We start from the raw sequence: 18,894 nt of genomic DNA on the forward strand, positions 1-18,894 counted from the left end.
CTTTTAAAGCTCTAAAGGAATTGCCTGGAACTCCATATTCACTTGACCTTTTGTCATACTCGCTCTGGTGGGGGGGAGAGGGAGAAGCTGCCAATAACCCAAACCAAATTTGTGCCATGTTCAGTTGTTACATGAAAATACTGAACCACTCCACAGAAAAATCCATCTGTGAGGAAAACTTAAAATAATGAAGAAACCTTTGGTTTCTCCTCTTTCAGTTATTTTCCTTCAGAAAGGAAATTGAGTTATTGGATGCATTTTTTTGTGGTAATAACATTATCAGGGGACCGTGTGTGTGTGTGTATATATTTTTTTTTTGGTGACACTTCAGAATTGTATTAAATTATCAATTGTTTTTGAAACCAGGTATGTTTCAAAAAAAATTTCTGGGTCTGTCGTGTCCCTGGAACTCTCCTGAGGTGTCAGACCTTCCCAACACCTCTGGCCACATCTCAAAACCCGCCTCTGAGCTCTGAAGGCAGCTGGGAAAGACTTGTCAAAGGCAGCTCATCCGGGGGAGAAAGGGAACTCCCCAGCTGAAGCCCCAGTGGGAATCAGCCCCATTTCAGTGGGTATCAGCCCCACTTCAGTGGGTGAGCACAGCCTTGTTAAGCCACGGGCTCAGCTGGGCTGGCTCTGGTGAGGTTTGGAGGAGTAGGGTGGCCCAGGTTCTTGGCTTAAGTGCTTCTGTAAAAGCAGTGCTGCTGGGGAGCATGAAACCTTCCAGCTGTGGGGGCTGGAGGGCAACACGATGTAGCAGGGAAATTGTGGTGCCTGTGGTGCACAAAGGGGTCTGGGAGTGTTGCTGCTGGTGCCACTCACCGGGGCTTTGGGGTGACCTGTGTGGTGCTGGGTGACAACAGGGTTGGGGAGGGTACAAGGAGTAAATGTGAGCTTTGCAGTCTGCTGTAAGGCACGGCTTTGGTGCCTCTCAGGGGCCATGTGATGAGTTTCTGATGAGCCACACAGACCTGGAGATAAAGGATGCTTATTGCAGTGACTAGGTCATCATTTGCTGGACCAATGTGTGAGTTCTGCAGGTGAATTAAAGAGCAGCTCTCACTGCCTGACTGAGAAGGAGGTGCTGAAGATAAGGACCAGTACAGGGATATTTGTCTGCAGGTTGAAAAGGCACTTGGAGTGTCTTGCATCTCCAAACCCTGTGGGATGCTGGAGGTGTGCTTTTATTTTATGTTAGTTTTGTCATAGATGTGGTCTCTGGTTGCTACAGGTGAAACTTTTTTTCCCCCCATTCCTTTGAGATAAATGTTATTCCCAGCCTAAGCTGGGTTAATGGGAAGGTTGAGACTCTCCCTGGGGAAAGGCCAAAACTAGAAATAAAGTGTGGCAGTGAATAAAATGAGGGTGTCTCGTCACTGCTGGTGTTGGTGGAGCTGCTGTAGGGGAGGGTGTGAGATGGCTCCGGGGCTGCTCTGGTTTCTGCCCCCTCATCCAGGCTGAGGAGCTGGGGCTGTGCAGCCTCGAGGGGAGACACTGAGGGGGGACCCCATCCATGTGTGTCAGGGCCTGCAGGGAGGGGGCAGAGCATGGACCAGGCTCTGCTCGGGGGGCCCAGCAATGGGACACGAGGGACGGGCAGGAACTGATGCCCAGGAAGTTCCACCTGGACATGAGGAAGAATTTCTTCCCTGCTCAGTGACCAAGCACTGAACAGAGACCAGAGAGGGTGTGGAGTCTCCTCACTGGGGATGTTCCAGAACCATCTGGACACAATCCTGTGCCGTGTGCTCTGGGATGGCCCTGCTGGAGCAGGAGGTGGGACCAGGTGACCCCATGTGGACCCTTCCAGCCTGACCCAGTGGTTCTGTTTCCTTGATAATCTGCAGTGCAGGTTCTGTTTGGTGCCTCCATACACAGAGTCAGAGGGCTTGGAGCACTGTCTGAGATGAGGGAGGGTATAACAAACAGCATTTCTCTGTGGATGTTCAGACCAGCATCACAAACACTTCTTTGAGGGCTCTTCCTCCTCTGCTTTTAGCTAATTACTGGTTCAGATCCATCCTCAGACTGCTGGATGTCCTGAAATTGCAAAGAAGCAAAGCTCATTTTCACTTACGAGGGAGATCTAATATTAAATCACAAAACTGTTTCTTCTTCCCCTTTGTGGAAGTGGAAAATCTGCAAGTGCTTTCCCGAGCAGATTTCTCCCTTCATTTGCACACACTTGAGAAAAGTGCATTTAATTAGGATTAGCAAGTCTCTAAATTGCAGATGGTTCTCAGGGGAAAAAAATAGTTATGAGTGCATTCATGACATTAAAATCAGTACATTTAATTCAATTTCATCTTTACGAATTAATATTAATTCGTAACATCTAAAGTAGTAGTTCCTACAGAAGATATTTATATGATTTAGGATTACTGGGGAAAATGAGATGTAGCAGTTCCAAACATGCTACAGCATGATTCCCATGTGTAATTATGCAGATTGAGTAATCACATGCTAATTGCAAGAATGCCCATTTTGACATGTGTTGTTATGTGTAACAAGGGTCCATTGTATGCTGAGTGGTTTTATTTAGTTTGGAGTTTGTTATTGAGAGGCACAGAGTCCAGTATTGGGTCAGATGTGAAATATTGCAAAAATCAGGAGCTATGGTTGCTGTTGGAGCAGAATTCCAGAGAGGAGGCTGCTGGGCTGAGCATGGCACTGCAAAGCACAAGATGCTCTGGTTTGACACTTCCCAGCCCGCCACAGACTCGGAGAGGTGAAGACAAACGTGGAGGTGTGGTGTCTGCCCAGGTCACCCCTTCACTGTGGTACTGGATCTGAGCTGTTAGGGCAGACACAGCAGCTTTTTATCTTCCTCCTGTGTATTTGTGTGGAATGAAATCACTTTGCTCCCGACCTTTCTGCAGGACTGGGGAGCTCTGGGTTTTGATAATAATATTCCCTATAACAAGAACATTCCCTCTCCAGAATTGCTCTCCCTTCGCTTCCCCTGAGGCTATCCCTACTCCCAGCACGCCGAATTCCATCCCGCAGCCTCCGGGAGCTCATCTCTGTTGTTCAGCACTTCCCAAATGTCTCTGTGAGCTGGGGAGAGGTTCTTCCCCCCGCTCCGCGTGTGCTGCACCCCCAAAGAGCCACATCGCCCCGCTGCTGGGGCACCTCCAGCTGGGCACAAGGGGGGGCCAGCAGGGCGGGAAGGGCGATGGGAGCATCATTCCAGGTATTCGGAGCTCCAGCGGAGCGGGATGTGCCGGCATTAGGTGGCGGTGTTGGCCAAGCCGAGGAGCGGGACCCGCCCGCGGGGCTGGAGCTGCCGCGTGTTCCCGGCACAAGTTTACTTTAGACACCAGAATTAATTAGCAGTCACATAAAAGTACCTAATAAACACAGAGCTACCCCCGAACAGCCCAAACGGGCTGAAAGGCGGTGACCTGTTAATTAATGCGAGCAACAATCACGGCATCACCGGGAAACTTCCCCGACAAGGGAGATGGACCAGAGAAAATCTGGAGATACAGAAACGTTATCCTCAATTTTCTCTTCTCACCCGATCAATATTTCCTGAAATGTGTTGCTACCGAGCAGATTTAGCTGCTGGCAAACATTATTTTTGACTGCTTGGGTTTTTACTATTAATTAAATGGTGTGTTTTATAACGTGGGACAATCACTGTGGACATTCTTCTGTGTGGATCTTGGGGACAAAACTATTTGCATGAGCAAGTCCAGTCTAATAAATAGTTATGGAGCACTTTGGCATTTAAAACTCATTTTACACATATAAAATGTTTTTATTAATCCTCTCTGAAAGTCGTGACCTAATTACTGATTTTTTTTTTTTTTTTTTTTTTTTTTTTTTTTGGTCTTGTGGAATAATTACTTGCAAAGAACCTTCCTGTGATTTCATCCCTCAGTCTTTGGTGCAGTTTAGTGGAACAAGAGGTAGATAAAGAACAGGCAGAGTCTACGTTACCCATGTGAGCCGAGGAAACCACAGGCTTCATAGTTTTCTGATAATTCTGGAAAATCAGGAAGTAGCTCTCACTTAAAGCAAAAAAAAATTCACATTTTTTTAATGAAATGTTATTTCATTTTCGGGCAGTTCTGAATTTTTAATATGTGTGTATATATATATATATATGTATGTTCTCGAAAATCTAATTAAACATTGCTAAATAAAGTAGTTCTGAGCAAACCGAATGAAATTTTAATGTCAAAGTTGAGCATAAATAGTTTGGGAAAAAAGATCAGAACTGAGTGAAATGATAATTAACGCCGAAATACATTTTCGCCAAACTTGAATTTTTTACCTTCTGTGTTTTTCCAAATCCCTCTCACCAAAACCTCCCCAAACTTCCCAGCAGCAGGCCCAGGTATTTCCGACCTCTGGGGCAGGTTCCTGTTCTCAGCTGGAGGAGGAGCAGTGGCTCTGCACTTCAGCTCTCTTGATTATCCAGGGAATGTATTTTCCAGGCTCAGTTTTGGGGTAAAAAAACCCTTAAATGAAGCACCTGCCCCTGCCCTTCTCAGTGTTGGTGTTGTATGTTCATAAAGGGGGGTGAGGATGAGACACTCTTAATTTCTCTTTCCTTTTAGTTCCCCTTCACTGTTGAGTTTGGGGTCATATTTCTGGTCTCCCTCCAGCTGTTACTTGAGGTTAAGAGGTAATTGAACTCAGCATTTCTCTTCAAATTGTGTCTTGTTAAAGTCTCTTTTTAGCAGAACCTAAATCTGGGCCTCTGACATTTTGACAGAATCTGTTTTCAGGTTGAAAAATTTCTTTCCCGATAAGAATTTTGGTTGTTTTCCTGTTTGACTCCAAAAGCCTGAGCTGATCATCTTTAAAGCATTAGCACAATTGCTTACAGATGGACTTTTCATATAAAATATGTGATTTCCCCCTTCTCCAACCAGCACTATTGCTGTTTGCCTGAGCTCAAAGGCTCCTCAGTTTGTTAATTTAACCTAAATATTTTCTGGGATGAGTTTATCCAGAGCCATCAATATTTTATTATTTCAGAAAAACAAGCAAATAAAATTCTTAAACACTTGCAACATTGTTTTTGTCAATTAAAAGGTAATATCAAACATCCTGGTTCAAGAAATGCTTTGGATTTGGTTTTGGTTCCAGATTTTGTTGTTTTTTTTTTTAACTTGTTAGTGATTTTTGGCGCTGGATTTGCAGAGCCCGGTCTTGGGACACCTTAATCCCACCTGAGTTGCACCACGGCACTGAGCTGCACGCTCCAGATGCAGTGAATTTGGTGGAGAATGCTTTAAAAATAAAGATCAGTGATAGTTTGACAGCAAAAAGGACTTTTTGGTAGAGAGCCAGGGCTGGTAACCGAGAAACCAGAGCTGTACTTGCATGGTTATAGATTATATTAATGTAAAGCTGGCATCCATTTCTGAAAAAAAAAAAAAAAAAGAGAAGAAACGTGTTCAAGGTATATTTCCCTAGGAAATCTGTCTTTTAAGTAATTTAATGTTTCCTGAAATGCCCAATGTGTGCAGCCCTGCTCTGTCTGGTCACTGCAGGAACATCCAGTGGGCCCAAGGCTGGTTCATCACCACATCTACAGAGTCCCTAAAGACATCACAGCCATAAAAGCACCACTTCACCAGCAAAACTATGTCTTTCCTGTGTTAAAAATGTTGTAAATGCCTTTCAAGTGTCAGTACCACTGCAATAACTATTTTCAGTGTGCAGACAGTCTTTGTTTCCCAAATACTCTTGTTAGTGTTGAGGTTTATCTGATCTCTTCAGGAATTCTCTTCTTCCCTCACCATGGCTTTCAGACAAGCAACACACTTAATATTTTAGGGGCTCAGGTGTATTTTGTAGGACAGCCTGAGGAGGTATCAAAGGGCTTAGCCTGGATTACCATTTGGGCTGCAGAAAACTCTGCCAAAGTAGAAAATTTTACACAACTGAGCAGTCTGGACCTTGCTCCACAAGACTAACATGGCCTGATGTGCTGAGAAAAAATAAAGGCAGGATTTGAAGTGTGTTTCCCCAAAGCACAGCTTGGTTAAGAACTGCTTTGGGGCAGCTGAGAACTGCTGAGGTGGGTGGTGTTTAAGGTACTGGGGCCATGGGGAGCTGGGGACCCACTGGGAGCTCTGTGTCCTCCTGTTGATGGGATCCCATGGGAACACATCCCTTTTCATTACTCATTTGTGATGCCAGTCACTGCTGGTCACCAACACCAGGGGACATGGGCAGACATGCTCAGTCCTCGTGTGCATGTAGCCAAAATCTTGGATGTCTCTATGTGTCTGTTTGTCCTGCTGTGACAGACACCTGCCCTGACCCTCCTGCTCCCCTGGGATGGGGTGGAGGAGGAGGACGAGGCCCCAGCCCCGTGCCCTGGGCGGTAGTTGGGGTGTCTGTGTGTGCTGAGTCCCGGGAGGATCCCAATCATCATCATCCTCAGGACTCGACTCCTTCCCCCGAGCAAAGATCTTCCCAGTAGTGGGCAGCAACCTGACACAGCCTGATGTTTTCTGCTGCATTTTGGATTGTTTTTCCTGTGATATTTGCTCCTGCCTTTTCCCTGCGGGCAGCCTGGAGCCCAGTTAACAGCTTGGTTTGCTCCGGAGCTGCCTGTGAGCCGCGGCTGAGGCGTCAGTGTGAGCTGGGAACAGATGCTGAGGGGATGTGGGGTTGCCTTTTGTTCCTCTAAACATTTGTCTTCCCGACCATAAATCTTCCCAGTAAACTGCCCTGAGTGACACAACCCCCTGCAGCTGCTGTGCTGGGTGTGGTGCTCCAGCCGTGTCCAGCCTGGCTCGGGAGTGCGGGGCAGCAGCTCCTGGGGAAGCTCAGCCCATCCTGGCACCAGTGCCAGTCCCACCTGAAGATGTCCCTGGGCTGGGACCCCCCTGGCTGTGGAGGGTTCAGGGGAGATGTGAACAGGGCTGTCTGTGCAGGGGGACCAGCCCAGGGGCACTTCTGCATTTCAAAACTTCGGGGCAAACCGTGGGTCACAGAATGTTGGGGTTGGAAGGGCCCTCTGGAGATCACCCAGACTGACCCCCCCACCAAGGCAGGGTCACCCAGAGCAGGTGACACAGGAACATATCCTGGTAGGTTTGGAATGTCTCCAGAGAGGGAGACTCCATGCCTGCCCTGGGGAGCTATTCCAGTGCTCTGCCACCCTCATGGAAAGAATTTCTTCCTCAGGTTGAGGTGGAACTTGTTTTAGTTTATGGCCACTGCTCCTCATCCCATTGCTGGGCACCACTGAGGAGGGTCTGGCACCATCCTCTGACACCCCTTGGAGATATTTGTATGGAGTGATGGGATCCCCTCTCAGTGTTCTCTTCTCCTCCTGTTCTATGGTGCTTCATATGGGTCACATAATCCTCCTTCTGGTGTCAAACCCAACCCCTGGTCCCAGGCTCTCCTCTCCTGCCTCCCACAGACCTGGACAGGTCCCACCTTACCCTTTGTACCACGACTTTGGTGCCCTCCTGGAGTGCCTGGACCCCTCTGTCAGACCAGCTATTTAAATTGTAAAACACTCAGCAAAGGTAGACAGAATTAAATTTATTCCTGAATTGCTGAATAATGTAATATTCGTGTTGTACATAAAAGAATCACAAACCACCCAGCCTGATTTTCCTATGAAAACATTTAACTTTTATTAAATCAAGACAGTTTTAAGGAGCAGCAAAAAAAATGAAAGCAAAAATAACAACTGAACCAGCTTTCAAAGTTGCCCTGTAGCCAAAACATCCATCTGAGAAACTGAAGGGTTGATTTTATTTGTTTGTTTGTTTGTTCTTCTGTTGGAGTGTATCACCAATAATTAAAAAAACAAAAAAAAAGAGAGAGATGCAAGTTCAAACCCTTGGAATAAATTAGAACAGGCTCTTCAGCCTGCTGGGAGCTGCCTACAGCTGGTCTGGCATCTCCATCCATTCGGGAATGCTGTGGTGGTGGGTGAGTGGCCCCACTGGCTCACCCAGGGCTCCAGCACAGAGAGGACGTGGATCCTTATGTACCACAGTCCCAGCTCCACAGCCAGTGGGGTGCTGTGGGCAGGGGCATGGGGTGAAACCCACTCCCATGGCACATTTATTGCTGCTTTGTGGAGCACTAAAATGCGTGGGGTCATCACCCGAGCACCTCGCAGGTGAGACTCCCCCCAGGCCAGGATTTGGCCCTGCACCTATAAAACATTCCTGACCCATTAATGATCCTTCCCAGGGAAGTGGCAGAGGACCCTGTGTGCTGGAGTTAAGTCAGAGAGGCGAGACAAAGCCCAGGGGAGGGTCTGCGGGGAGCAAACCTGTATTGGCAGACAGTAAGATAAATTGGATGATCTAATAGTCCTTTTCCATCTCTAAGTTTTATGATTCATTTGTTATTTTAGCCATCTATATATATTTTTTATTTTACCCTAGAGGGCTTTCTTGAAATGTGTGCAATATATTCCTTAAAAAAAAAAAAAAAATCACTTAAAAAAAAAAAGAGGTCGGTGTTGCAGGATCCGAGGCACCGCCTGGGAGGGGGTTTGGTAACGAGTGTGGGAGGGATGGGTGGCCCTGGGGGTCACCCGTGGGTGTGGGATGGTCACAGCAAGGGGTGAGGAGTGGGCAGAGCCTGTCACTGGATTTGGCTCTGCAGGAGATGGGCAGCTGGAAAAGGGATGGGTGATGTGCTCTGGGAAAACCCTGGGGTGGCTTGGGAAAGGAGATTTGAAGGAAGTCAGAGGGGGACACATCCAGCTCTTCCCTCCCCTCTGCTCTCCCTTCCACAGGTGTGGGGACACCTGCCCTGTCCTTCTGTGACCTTCAGGGACAGACAGGATGCCGGGAGGACGCGCTGCCCTCGGGATGGGCTGGCGCGGGATGGGCTCCGCCGCTCCTGGTGTGTTGTGTCACAGCAAGGAGGAGCAGCAGAGTTAAACCCGGCTCGGGCCATCCTGTGCCCACCAACATTTAAGGAGGACGAACCTCAGGAATCTCTGCCCCGGAGAGAGCTCCGACTCCTGGGCAGTAAATCACCCACGGGGTGGGCGGTGGGGACACAACTCCCGGCGCAGGGGGACAGGGAATGCCCGGGGACAGGGAATATTAACCGGGGGACCAAGGAGTGCCCGGGGACAGGGAGTGCGAACTCGGGACAGGGAATGTCAGCCCGGGCGATCCGTCGGGGTGGAACCCCCGGAGGGGGTTTTGGTGTCTCAGTCTCTCCTGGTTTGTGGCCGGCGAGCCCCGAATTTGTGTGACAGCAGCGCGGAGCCTCCTGCAGATCCCTCCATAAATAACCTGGAGTGGCCAGAGCAGCCCCGGGCGGGGAAGGCAAAGCTCTGCACCACCGATGCAGGGCGGGGTCGTTGGGGATTCTTCCCTCTTTTTCTCACTTTAAGTGATTATTATTTAAGGGAAAGGAGACTGCTAGAAATTGTTCGTGAGTTTTACTGAAACAGGCACATTCCTGTGGGGTTTTTTCACTCCCACAGCCCCTCCAGGTCAGTCCTTTTCTTTCTCTGCAGAGAAAGAAAGGCAAAAAAAAAAAAAGGAAGAAGAAAAAGAAAAGAAAAACCCACACAAAAATCAATCCATCAAATGTCATTACAGATTTATTAAGCCTGATGTAGAAAGACTTTTAACAGTAACATCTTCAGAAAGCATAAAAAGAGCACTTCTGTTCAGTCTTGTGCTTTGAAAATCTAAATATATTTTTATCATATAAATAATTCTTTTCATGTTTTAAGTGCATCTGTTTTTTTTTCTTTTTTTTTTTCTTTTTTTTTTTTTCCCTTTCCCTTTTCAAATTTCCATTTTACAATTGGCCAAAACTGAAGCCTGCATTGACTGAAATGAAGCCATTTGCAAAGCTAATGATGTTGTGAAGCATGTCTATGGTGAGCCATATCAGCTAGATTTCAGAAAGGTAGTTCAATGAGTGCAGCATTAAAATGAGGGACAGCCTCCAGCAAAATCATAATTGAACACACCCAAGTCCTTAATGTCTGCAGTTGGGTTTCCTGATGCAAATTACGATAACATTTCAGATGTGAGCAGTCGCTTTCCAGTAGCTGCAGTGGAAAAGAGACATTTTATGCCACAAAGGAAAGAATTACCATGTTTAAAAATGTAAATAATATATGTATAGAAACCTTTTTTATGGAAATGAGGCATTCAGGATTATGTGAACAGTTTGGGCTATTTTTTTTTTTTTTCCTTTTAAACACAACAGATAAAGATGTGTGATCTATTATTCAGGGCTTTAATTACAGTTCTAAAACTGCAGTGATTTTATTAAAAAAAAAAAAAAATCCCTGGGCATAAAAAGTAATGTTTTCTGTGGGAAAGTTGAGGGATTTTTTTTTTTAACAACGTATTTACCGTGGTGAAAATACAGAACAAAAAAAATCACCATTAATAGATTTCAATGCTGCAAAATCATACACAGAAATACATCTTAAATGCTCTGGAATACAGTCATCTTCCTGTAAATCAGAAAAGGCCTTAGATAAATAGGTTTGACCTGATTTAAATTTAATGAGATACATAGTCCTGATTGTTAATAATTGGTTTGGGGGAACCCAAAACAATAAAAGCAATAATCTCCTCTAGTATAAATTATACGAATTTATTTAGCAATCAACCATGGGGGTGGGGGGAGGGGAGGAAAAGCCATTAACATTATCAATTTGTTTAGTTTAAGTTAGTTATAATAAGCAAATAATTGGAAGCAAAATTGCCAGCCAGGCTTTTGGAAAGACAGTAAATATGGGGAAGATGTGTGTCTGTGATGAAGCTCCGGGGCCACTAGATGGTATGGTCCTCCCAGCAGAAAGGGCTTTTTCCTTGAGAAGGACCATTCATAATCACCCAAACCAAGTGAAACATGGTTTTGATTAAAACAGCCTGTTGGCTCAATAATCTTAGTAATTTTAAAAACATCCTTAATGTGGAAGAAGAACACTGCAATGTCAGAAATGGCCTTGGGGCCCATTATAAACAGCAACAAAATAAATAAGGAGAAGAAATGAGGGGTCATGAAAACAAAATTAAGCTAATGTTTCAAATTTTGACAATTATGAATTGTTCCTCCAAGAAGACATTAAAAAAAATAATTCAGGCGCTATTAGATAAAATACAAAGAGAATAATTGTACATGTATGAGTTTCCCATGGGACTAAGCATGCTTTAAAAGCAAAACTTGACTTAGATTTCCCCTCTTCCCCCCGCCCCCCTTTCTAGCCAGCAACTGGGCAGGTCTCATGCAAACACAGACTTGCTTCTCAGAGTTCCTCCAAAAACTCGTCTCTAATTCCTTTATGAGCCATTAAAAGATGATGACCAAGAAAACAAACAAACAAAAATTACAAGCATATTTTCTATTGGGAAAAAAAAAAAAAATAATATCCCCCGTTATGGACCCATTTTTTTTCCCTTTTTTTTTGTTAGGAAACCGAAACAAGCAAATATAACAAAATCTGTGTTCATAACATGGCAATATAGTTAATATATACAAATATGTACAGTATAAAAATGCATCAAAGGCGCAACTTTTCATCCCAACAAGCTGCAGTGCCCAAGGAAGAGCAGCTTGGCCCCCCCTCCACTCTAAGTTACAGGCAATATGTTCTATACAGCATGCACTGGTTACAAAATCAGTGCAGAGCACTGAGACATTCTACAGAGAAAGTCACTGCGAGTCCTCTCCAAGGGAGTCCCGTTGGTTTGTTCGTATAAAAAATGTGGTTCATCTTTCCTTTTTGCCATTTGGAGTATATACATTTTTTATTTTTTTTTTATTTTTTTTGAAAAGAGAAATGAGCTTTTGATTCTTTATTTTTATGACCATTTTTGAAACGAAATTCCAGCCCTAACACCACGGGTCACAGATGGGACCTGAAGATGCTGCCAATAACAAACGTGGGCAGGGGCAGAGCAAAACCATCCAATTTACTGTTATGGCCAACTGTGCTCCTTTCTTTAAGTGGGGGTGGATCTCTCGTGATTCCTGCTGACAGGTTCCAGATAATAAAACCCAAAATAAACATGCAGAATAAAAAAAAAAAAACAAAAACAAAACAACAGAGGATTAAGAAGTGGTGCCTGAGCACGAGACAGGAGGGGGTATTGTACCAGAGACAGGACGGAGAAGTACCCTGAGCCAGATAAGAACTGTTGAGCTTGTCAGCTTTTGCAACCTGTATTGCACATCCCAGCATTTGCTGCCTTAAAAAGCCAAAATCCTGCCCTGCTCATCCTGGAGGCCCTGCTGCCAGCAGTGCCCAGCTGGTCCCTCAGCCAGGGGTGGGTGCCTGGGCAGGAAGAGATGCACAAACACACCCGGGTGTGCCCGTGTCTGCACACACATGGTGCGTGGAGGGGGGGATATCTGCAGCTACCTGCACATCTACACACAGGTATGCATTTATTTAATGCTCCATGGACCAGTTCCTAAGTGAAAACCTTGCCCACATAAATCCTCCACACTGGAGACTGTTGTGTGGACATTTCCACACCGTGAATCCCTGGGGATGGGGACAGCATTCCCTGCCTTTAACGCAGCTGCGTTTTTCCAAGGTGTTATTTTCATTTTCTTCTTGAAATACTGATCTTTTTTTTCCCCCCTGCTATCTCATCTAAGAAGTATAATGAGAGAATTTGTTGCCTTTACTTAGATCAAAAAGGGGAAAAAAAAAGAAGTTTGCTCAGCGAGATGGTGTGAACTGAAGTGGGGATGTACGATCCGCCAGGATTAGTATTTAATCTGTTGTCTCAAACAGGGCTTTTTACAAAGGCCTGGAGACATTTCATGAGCTGAGAGGGATGATGAACTGGAAGTTTATTACTCTGCAGTTAAGTCCAGTGGTACAGCAAGTTCGCTTTTAAAAATACTCCCCAAGAAATTATTGTGCAGACACTTTGGTACGAGAAACAACAGTGTCATCCTAAACTTCATCTGCTCTTCATTTTTTTGCCAGCACAGTGAAAACAAAAAACCACCACTAGCATAGACTGGAGAATACTGGGATAAAAGTGCTTGCACTGGGATAAAAGTGGTCCAGCAAAACGAAAGGAGCTGTACCAGTATAAAGTGCTTTATAGTGATACAACTGGTTTTACATCAGGACTTTTACCAGCATAGTCACAGCAATACCAAAGTATTGCAGTCTCCCCCCTGACATAACTCTGAACCTTCTGAAGTGCAGAAGGTTTAATTTGTCTGGAGATAGAGGCTGTTTGCTGAAGTTGTTTTCAAAACTGCCTAAACACGTTGGGAATGCGAGGTTAGGACCATTGAGGACAGTGTTTGGGGCTGTGCAGACAGAGGGTAAATCTACTGAATTTGAAGGAGTGGCTCTGGATTTACACTGGAATAATTCCATCCAGAATCTGGCTTCTGTTTTTTAGACATTGGACTGAAACCAAATCGGAGGGAGGCGGTTGCAGGGAAGATCAGGGAGGTGCTGGCAGGACATGGCACAGCACGTGTGGGATGCAAAGGTAAGTCAGCTTCTGTTAGCAGTGCAAATCCATTATTTTATTCTTTCATTTTCCCTCAGAAGGAAATTGAAGAATAAAAGTTCTAAATTCTGTGTGTTTGTGTGAAGCCAATCACTGCAGGAAATAATTAAGAAAAGAAGAAAATCCAGGACAGCATTTCTTTCTGGAATAACAACCCAGTGGCTCACCCAGGGCCATCAACAGACAGATCTTGACTTCAGGTGCAGGCAAATTAGGACCTCAGTTTGATGAAATGTGAATTGAAGTCTGCCTTTAGATGCATGTCATTTATTCACTTATTACAAGTCTAAAAATATTACACTTGCTGCGGTGCAGTCTGTCACATAACACAGTGGTCAGAGGTTGGGCTCCACAACTGTGGGGGTCTTTTCAAACCTAAATGATTCTATGGTATAAAAAAAGGCTCAGTTTGCACCCACCAATGTCCAACTGCAACACTTCAGCACCGTTATGGAAAAGTTCTTAGTTTTAGTGAAATTCAAGACCCTCTTGCTGACCATTCCCAACTGAGGACAGAGCTTTGGCAACAAGGAAAGTTGGGATAAATTGTGAGGGGGATCAGGAAACCCAGGTGAGTAAAACCACAGTGTCACTGATCTGCTGTGAAACCCAGTGAGAAGCTGGTCTGAGGGCCCCTCTTGGGAGGTCAGTACCCAGGAATTACAGCTCTATAGCTCCTCACACAACTTCCTAGGAACAGAAATAATATGTCAGGCTGTGAGAAGATGGGCACAAACCAGTAGCACTTGTTCCCAATCCATCGAGGTGGTTGGATCGGTGCTCTTGCTTGGGGGCAGATGGCCTTTAAAGCCTGCTGTAATTGCAACATATTGATCTGGAATCTGTGATCAATACTGTCTTTATAGAGAGAATTTTAAATATAAATTGCATCGTATATCTGTTGGCGAAGACAAAAGGCCTGTGTGATGGAGATCCACCTCTGCTCCAGCCTGGGTGTTACGATGGCACAGGGAGAGGGGACTGAGCAGAGTCAGTTCTTCAATCTCTGCCAAAAATCAGGCTGCCATCTTCATTCCCTTGTTTTTTTAACAGGTTTGAGCCCAAAATAATATCCACAGCGCAGCCAAACCATGGGCTGCCCTGAGCTGCTGTGCTGGCCCGTGGCTGGATCAGGCCCTCAGGAACCAGCACAGAGCCAATGTCCCCTCAGAACTCCCACCAGAGCTGCCCCAGGACAAAACTCCCTCACTTCTGTATTTCCTGCTCACTCAGGGCAGCTTGTTTTCCATGGATATTCCCAGTGGGAACACACCTTTCTGTTTTAGGAACTGAACCGTGGGTATAAATTAATCAATAAATATGGCACTTTATCAAAACATGATTAAGGAAATAAAAAAAAGGCCAAAAATTAGGGAAACAATCCTTGCCATGGTAATGAGTAAGAGTTGACTTGATAGCCTGTAAAACTGGCTTGGAAGGCTTCAGCCCCTATCCTGCTAATATATAATTATTGATTTTTAAAATGACTTTTTGTATCCTCCCTGATCTCTAAAAAAAAGCCAGGAAGGTCAGTCTTGTAAATACTTTTACAACTAGGTAATAAACCCCCTGATAACTTGCATTGACAAGTAATTACTGGGCAGGTTTTTTAGCAGATTCTCAAAGATTTTTTTTGTAACCCAACAATTATTATTGTACTAATGACAGCTATTTTTAAAGTTAAGTGTCCTTCTCCCTCTCAGCTTAAATAATAAGAGCCTGGAAAAAACACCTGAGACTGATCCACTGAAATTCTTATATATTAGGCTCCAAAGGGATGCTAATTGCATCCCCTTCTTCTAAAATAGAACAATTTTTTAAAGGTGATATGGCTTATTTTGACATGGGTGGTGGTGGGAAGGGAGCTGTTGTTTCTGAATAAATCTTTCAAAGCAGGGTAACAATTCTCACTGCTTTATTGCAGTGCAGGAGCACAAACAGCTTGGATATGTGGTGTATCAATATGCCACTTGTTAATAAGCAAGGACGTGAATCATAAATATTCGGCTGTTTGATCACCAGGCTTTTAATTAATGTTTTGATGATCTCCAATAAGAATAAAAGTCAGAACGATAGATATTGAGTAGCTGCAACAGAGAAAAGATGCAATGATTTTCTGTGTTACCTGATTTATATGACAGATAAACTATCAACCCATCCAGTTCCGCACAGAGAAAGAGAGAGGAGAGATGTACATTTTCTTTTTTTATATCATATTGTAAAAAAAAAAAATAAAACCCAGTTAATTCAAATGTGTACCTAAAATGTTCCCAGAGGACAGCGGTGCCGGCAGAACGAGCGAGGCTTAGCTCTGTGTAATAAAGGTTTGTGGCCATGTTTTTAAAGGAAGTAGCTGTTCCCACATTTGCCTGTGCCAGAGCCAAGCCTCCTGAGCAGAACCTGCTGCTGGGATGGCCAGACCTTCCTCAGGGGGACTGGCCCTCCCAAAATCTCCCTGGAGGTTTGCACCTCTGGGGTCCCAGGTGCTGACAAGACAGGGCTGTGGGTTTTTGCTGCTCACTGGCTATGGGATACCAGCAAAGCCTCTGTTCTGCCAAAATTGAGTAGCTGGTGACCCCAAGAGCCCCAGCCCTGGTTGCTGTGGGCGCTCAGGGCCTCCCTGTTGCAGGAAGAGGCTCCTGGCAGCTTCTCTGGCCACGGCCACAGGGGACAAACCCAACTGCATGGAGGATTCTACCAGAGCAGACAGCAAAACACCAGCAACAGGGAACAGCATCAAGAGCTTCACATTTGGCTGCTGCAACAAGCCAAATATTTTTTCTGTGCACCCAAAAGCTCAGGGAAAGGAGCAGGCCTGGAGACACACACGTGGTTTCTCCCAGGTGGTGATTTACCGTTGGCGCTCGTGGCCTTTGGGTCCACACCACAGGCCCCACCTTGGGCAACTTCACCAAATAACTCTGATCTGGGCTGTGCAATTTAACAGCTTCTGAGGAGCTCGATGCTAATGCATTGATTTTGCTTTAATAGAATTTTGTTGTCAATGGCCGGTGCTCAGCACGGCACAGGCTTCAATCTTAACCCATCTGAAGGCTCTGCTCGTTTCCAGTTGAGCTCCGTTCATTTCCAGTTGAATAGGTTAAGCAAAGACAGACCTCACTGTTCTCAATTCACTTTATGATCCTCCCATCATAAAAAATAATATCAGCACCTTGCTTTTCATGTCAGAACTACATTTGAGCTGCTATTCCCTATGCCCATGAGTAAATCCCATAAAAGCCGCCCCGTTGTACTGTCGCTATTTTTCCTTGTGGATGATTGATTGATGGATGAGTGCTGACACTTCAATGAAGCTATTTCGACTGCCATCTCAATCCGATGATGTGAGGGGTATATTTTCTGTCCATGCCTCATTACTTCAGAATGACATTCCTGGAACTTCATTTACTTTTTCCCTCCTTCCCTCAAGCGCCATATTTTTTCCCATCTAGGTTATGCATGCCATAAAAAAAGCAATTTGCTATTATATGTGGCATAAGGGCAACACTTTCCCTAGGAGGTAAATAAGAAGGGCCTTTTTTTCTCCTCCATGTTGAGTTTAGGGATCATGTCAAAATTTCCCAAGCAGTGCCAAAACAGGCCCTTCTGCACAAGCCGGGGGGAATGCAGTGAACATGTTCAGCCTGATTTTGTGAATACTGCACTTCAATTAAATCCTTGAACATCGAAAACAAAACAACAGTAAAAGACACCCCAAAGCCCCCCCTTATTTGAGAAAGAGCCTCTTCTCCACTTGTGCCTCGCATACTTTGAATATTTCATTTGCCACGGAATAACGATTTACAACTTGATCCAGACTTATTTTTCCTTGGAGAATAGGGGAAGTTCATCGTTAAATGCAGAGATGGATTTGTCTGCTGGAGGTTGCTTTTGCTGAGCGAGAGTAAACAGGGCTGTGCCTGGTTTTCCAGGCAGTGCACTAGGAAACAGGAGACTCGTGACATTGGCGTATCCTGGAAGAGTCTGGGAGTTGACTCGGGACCCGATTTTAATCTGTGTAATACAGTATTCCCGTTAATAATAATGTATAATTAAGACATCCGTTAAAAATCCATAACGTTAATTTAATGGAGAAAATCTAATACAGTTCTATTGGAATTTTTACGTTAAATTAACTTTAACGGGCTTTTAATGGATGTCTTAATTAGATCTCATTATTAACGTGAATATTCCACAAATTAAAATTGGGATCTCGAAGTTTTAATGAAAAAAGTTCCAAGCACAAATTCGGAATTGCCATCTCTGTAGCCCCCTTCTCCCCAGGTCTTGGTGGACTTGAAGGCACAGCACAGAACACGGACACCAGATTCTGATCCCATTTTTGGTGGCATAAACCCAAAATAACTCCATTGACTACAACAGAGAGTTTCAGATTTACACTCACCTAACTAAGAAAGGAATTCTACTTTTCTTCTTTTATATCTATATATAGATATTTATATAGTGATATTTATATATAGATATAGCTATATTTATATAATGTTCAATAATCTAACAATAGTACTTTTGTTTAAAAATCCCTCCATCCCATATGTCTCGTCATAAACCGTAATGGAGATTTAAATATATATATATCTGAGGAATAAAACAAACTGAAAATAATCCATTTCAAACAAATCTTTGGCAGCAACATGGTTAAGCATAACTATTTGAACAACTTGCACAGAAGATTAACATTGTTCAGAGGTTTTTTGGCTCAGAATCTGTTTTAACTTAATAATTCTTGTACTTACTGTGATGTATTGATCCCTAGTGCAATGACTGGATTGGGCAACCCAGGTGCAACAGTAATAGCTGCACAGAATAGAAACATTTCCTTTAGACAAACTATCCCAAAGGGGTTATAAATAGGAAATGGACATTACCATGAAAAGTAAAGCTTCCAAAGTGACTGCATCTTGTGTAGCACACTTGGACATTAAACTATGAAGAATTTTTTTTTCCTGTCAAGTGTTACAAATTGACGAAATAAGTACATCAATGTTCTCAGTCATTATCTTACTTCAGTGGCACTTTGTTTCAGTGACAGCAAAAAGGGACAGTGGAGACCAGACAGCCCCAGTGCAGTTTATCAATGAAAATCTAATATTGTCCATAAGCAGGGGAGTGGAAATCAATACTTCATTACCAAATTGTTAGTGAGGATGAAGAAGAATAGCAGGAGTTTTTTTGGCAGTCTTCTGGGTCCGGGTTGCTGTGAGTTCAGTGTCAGGGCCGGAGTGACGTGCAGGGCTGGGCGGGAGGCTGGGCTGGAGAGCTGGGACTAAGGCATTCGTCCTGCAAGCACAACAACAACAGCCACTGTCACCACGTTGTACCGACTATGGACCTGCAGCCACAGAAATTCCTGGAAATGAGGCAGCTTTGCTTTACTTTGTCCACCCACAGGCTCACAGAA

The 18,894-nt window shown here is 44.5% G+C and overlaps 1 protein-coding gene across 2 annotated transcripts in view; it reads right to left on the reverse strand.

Moving 5' to 3' along the window:
- Positions 1 to 9,547: 9,547 nt before the first annotated feature.
- The window catches only part of TSHZ2 (teashirt zinc finger homeobox 2), a 221,713-nt gene continuing 212,366 nt past the window's right edge, over positions 9,548 to 18,894 (reverse strand). For both annotated transcript variants that reach the window (XM_064674185.1, XM_064674183.1), the window contains exon 3: positions 9,548 to 18,773. In XM_064674185.1, the coding sequence (XP_064530255.1) occupies positions 18,772 to 18,773 (2 nt within the window). In that variant the 3' untranslated portion in view covers positions 9,548 to 18,771. The remainder of the gene's footprint in view (positions 18,774 to 18,894) is intronic.

Source organism: Pseudopipra pipra, chromosome 17 (genome assembly GCF_036250125.1).
Source record: "Pseudopipra pipra isolate bDixPip1 chromosome 17, bDixPip1.hap1, whole genome shotgun sequence".
Classification (NCBI taxonomy): Eukaryota; Metazoa; Chordata; class Aves; order Passeriformes; family Pipridae; genus Pseudopipra; species Pseudopipra pipra.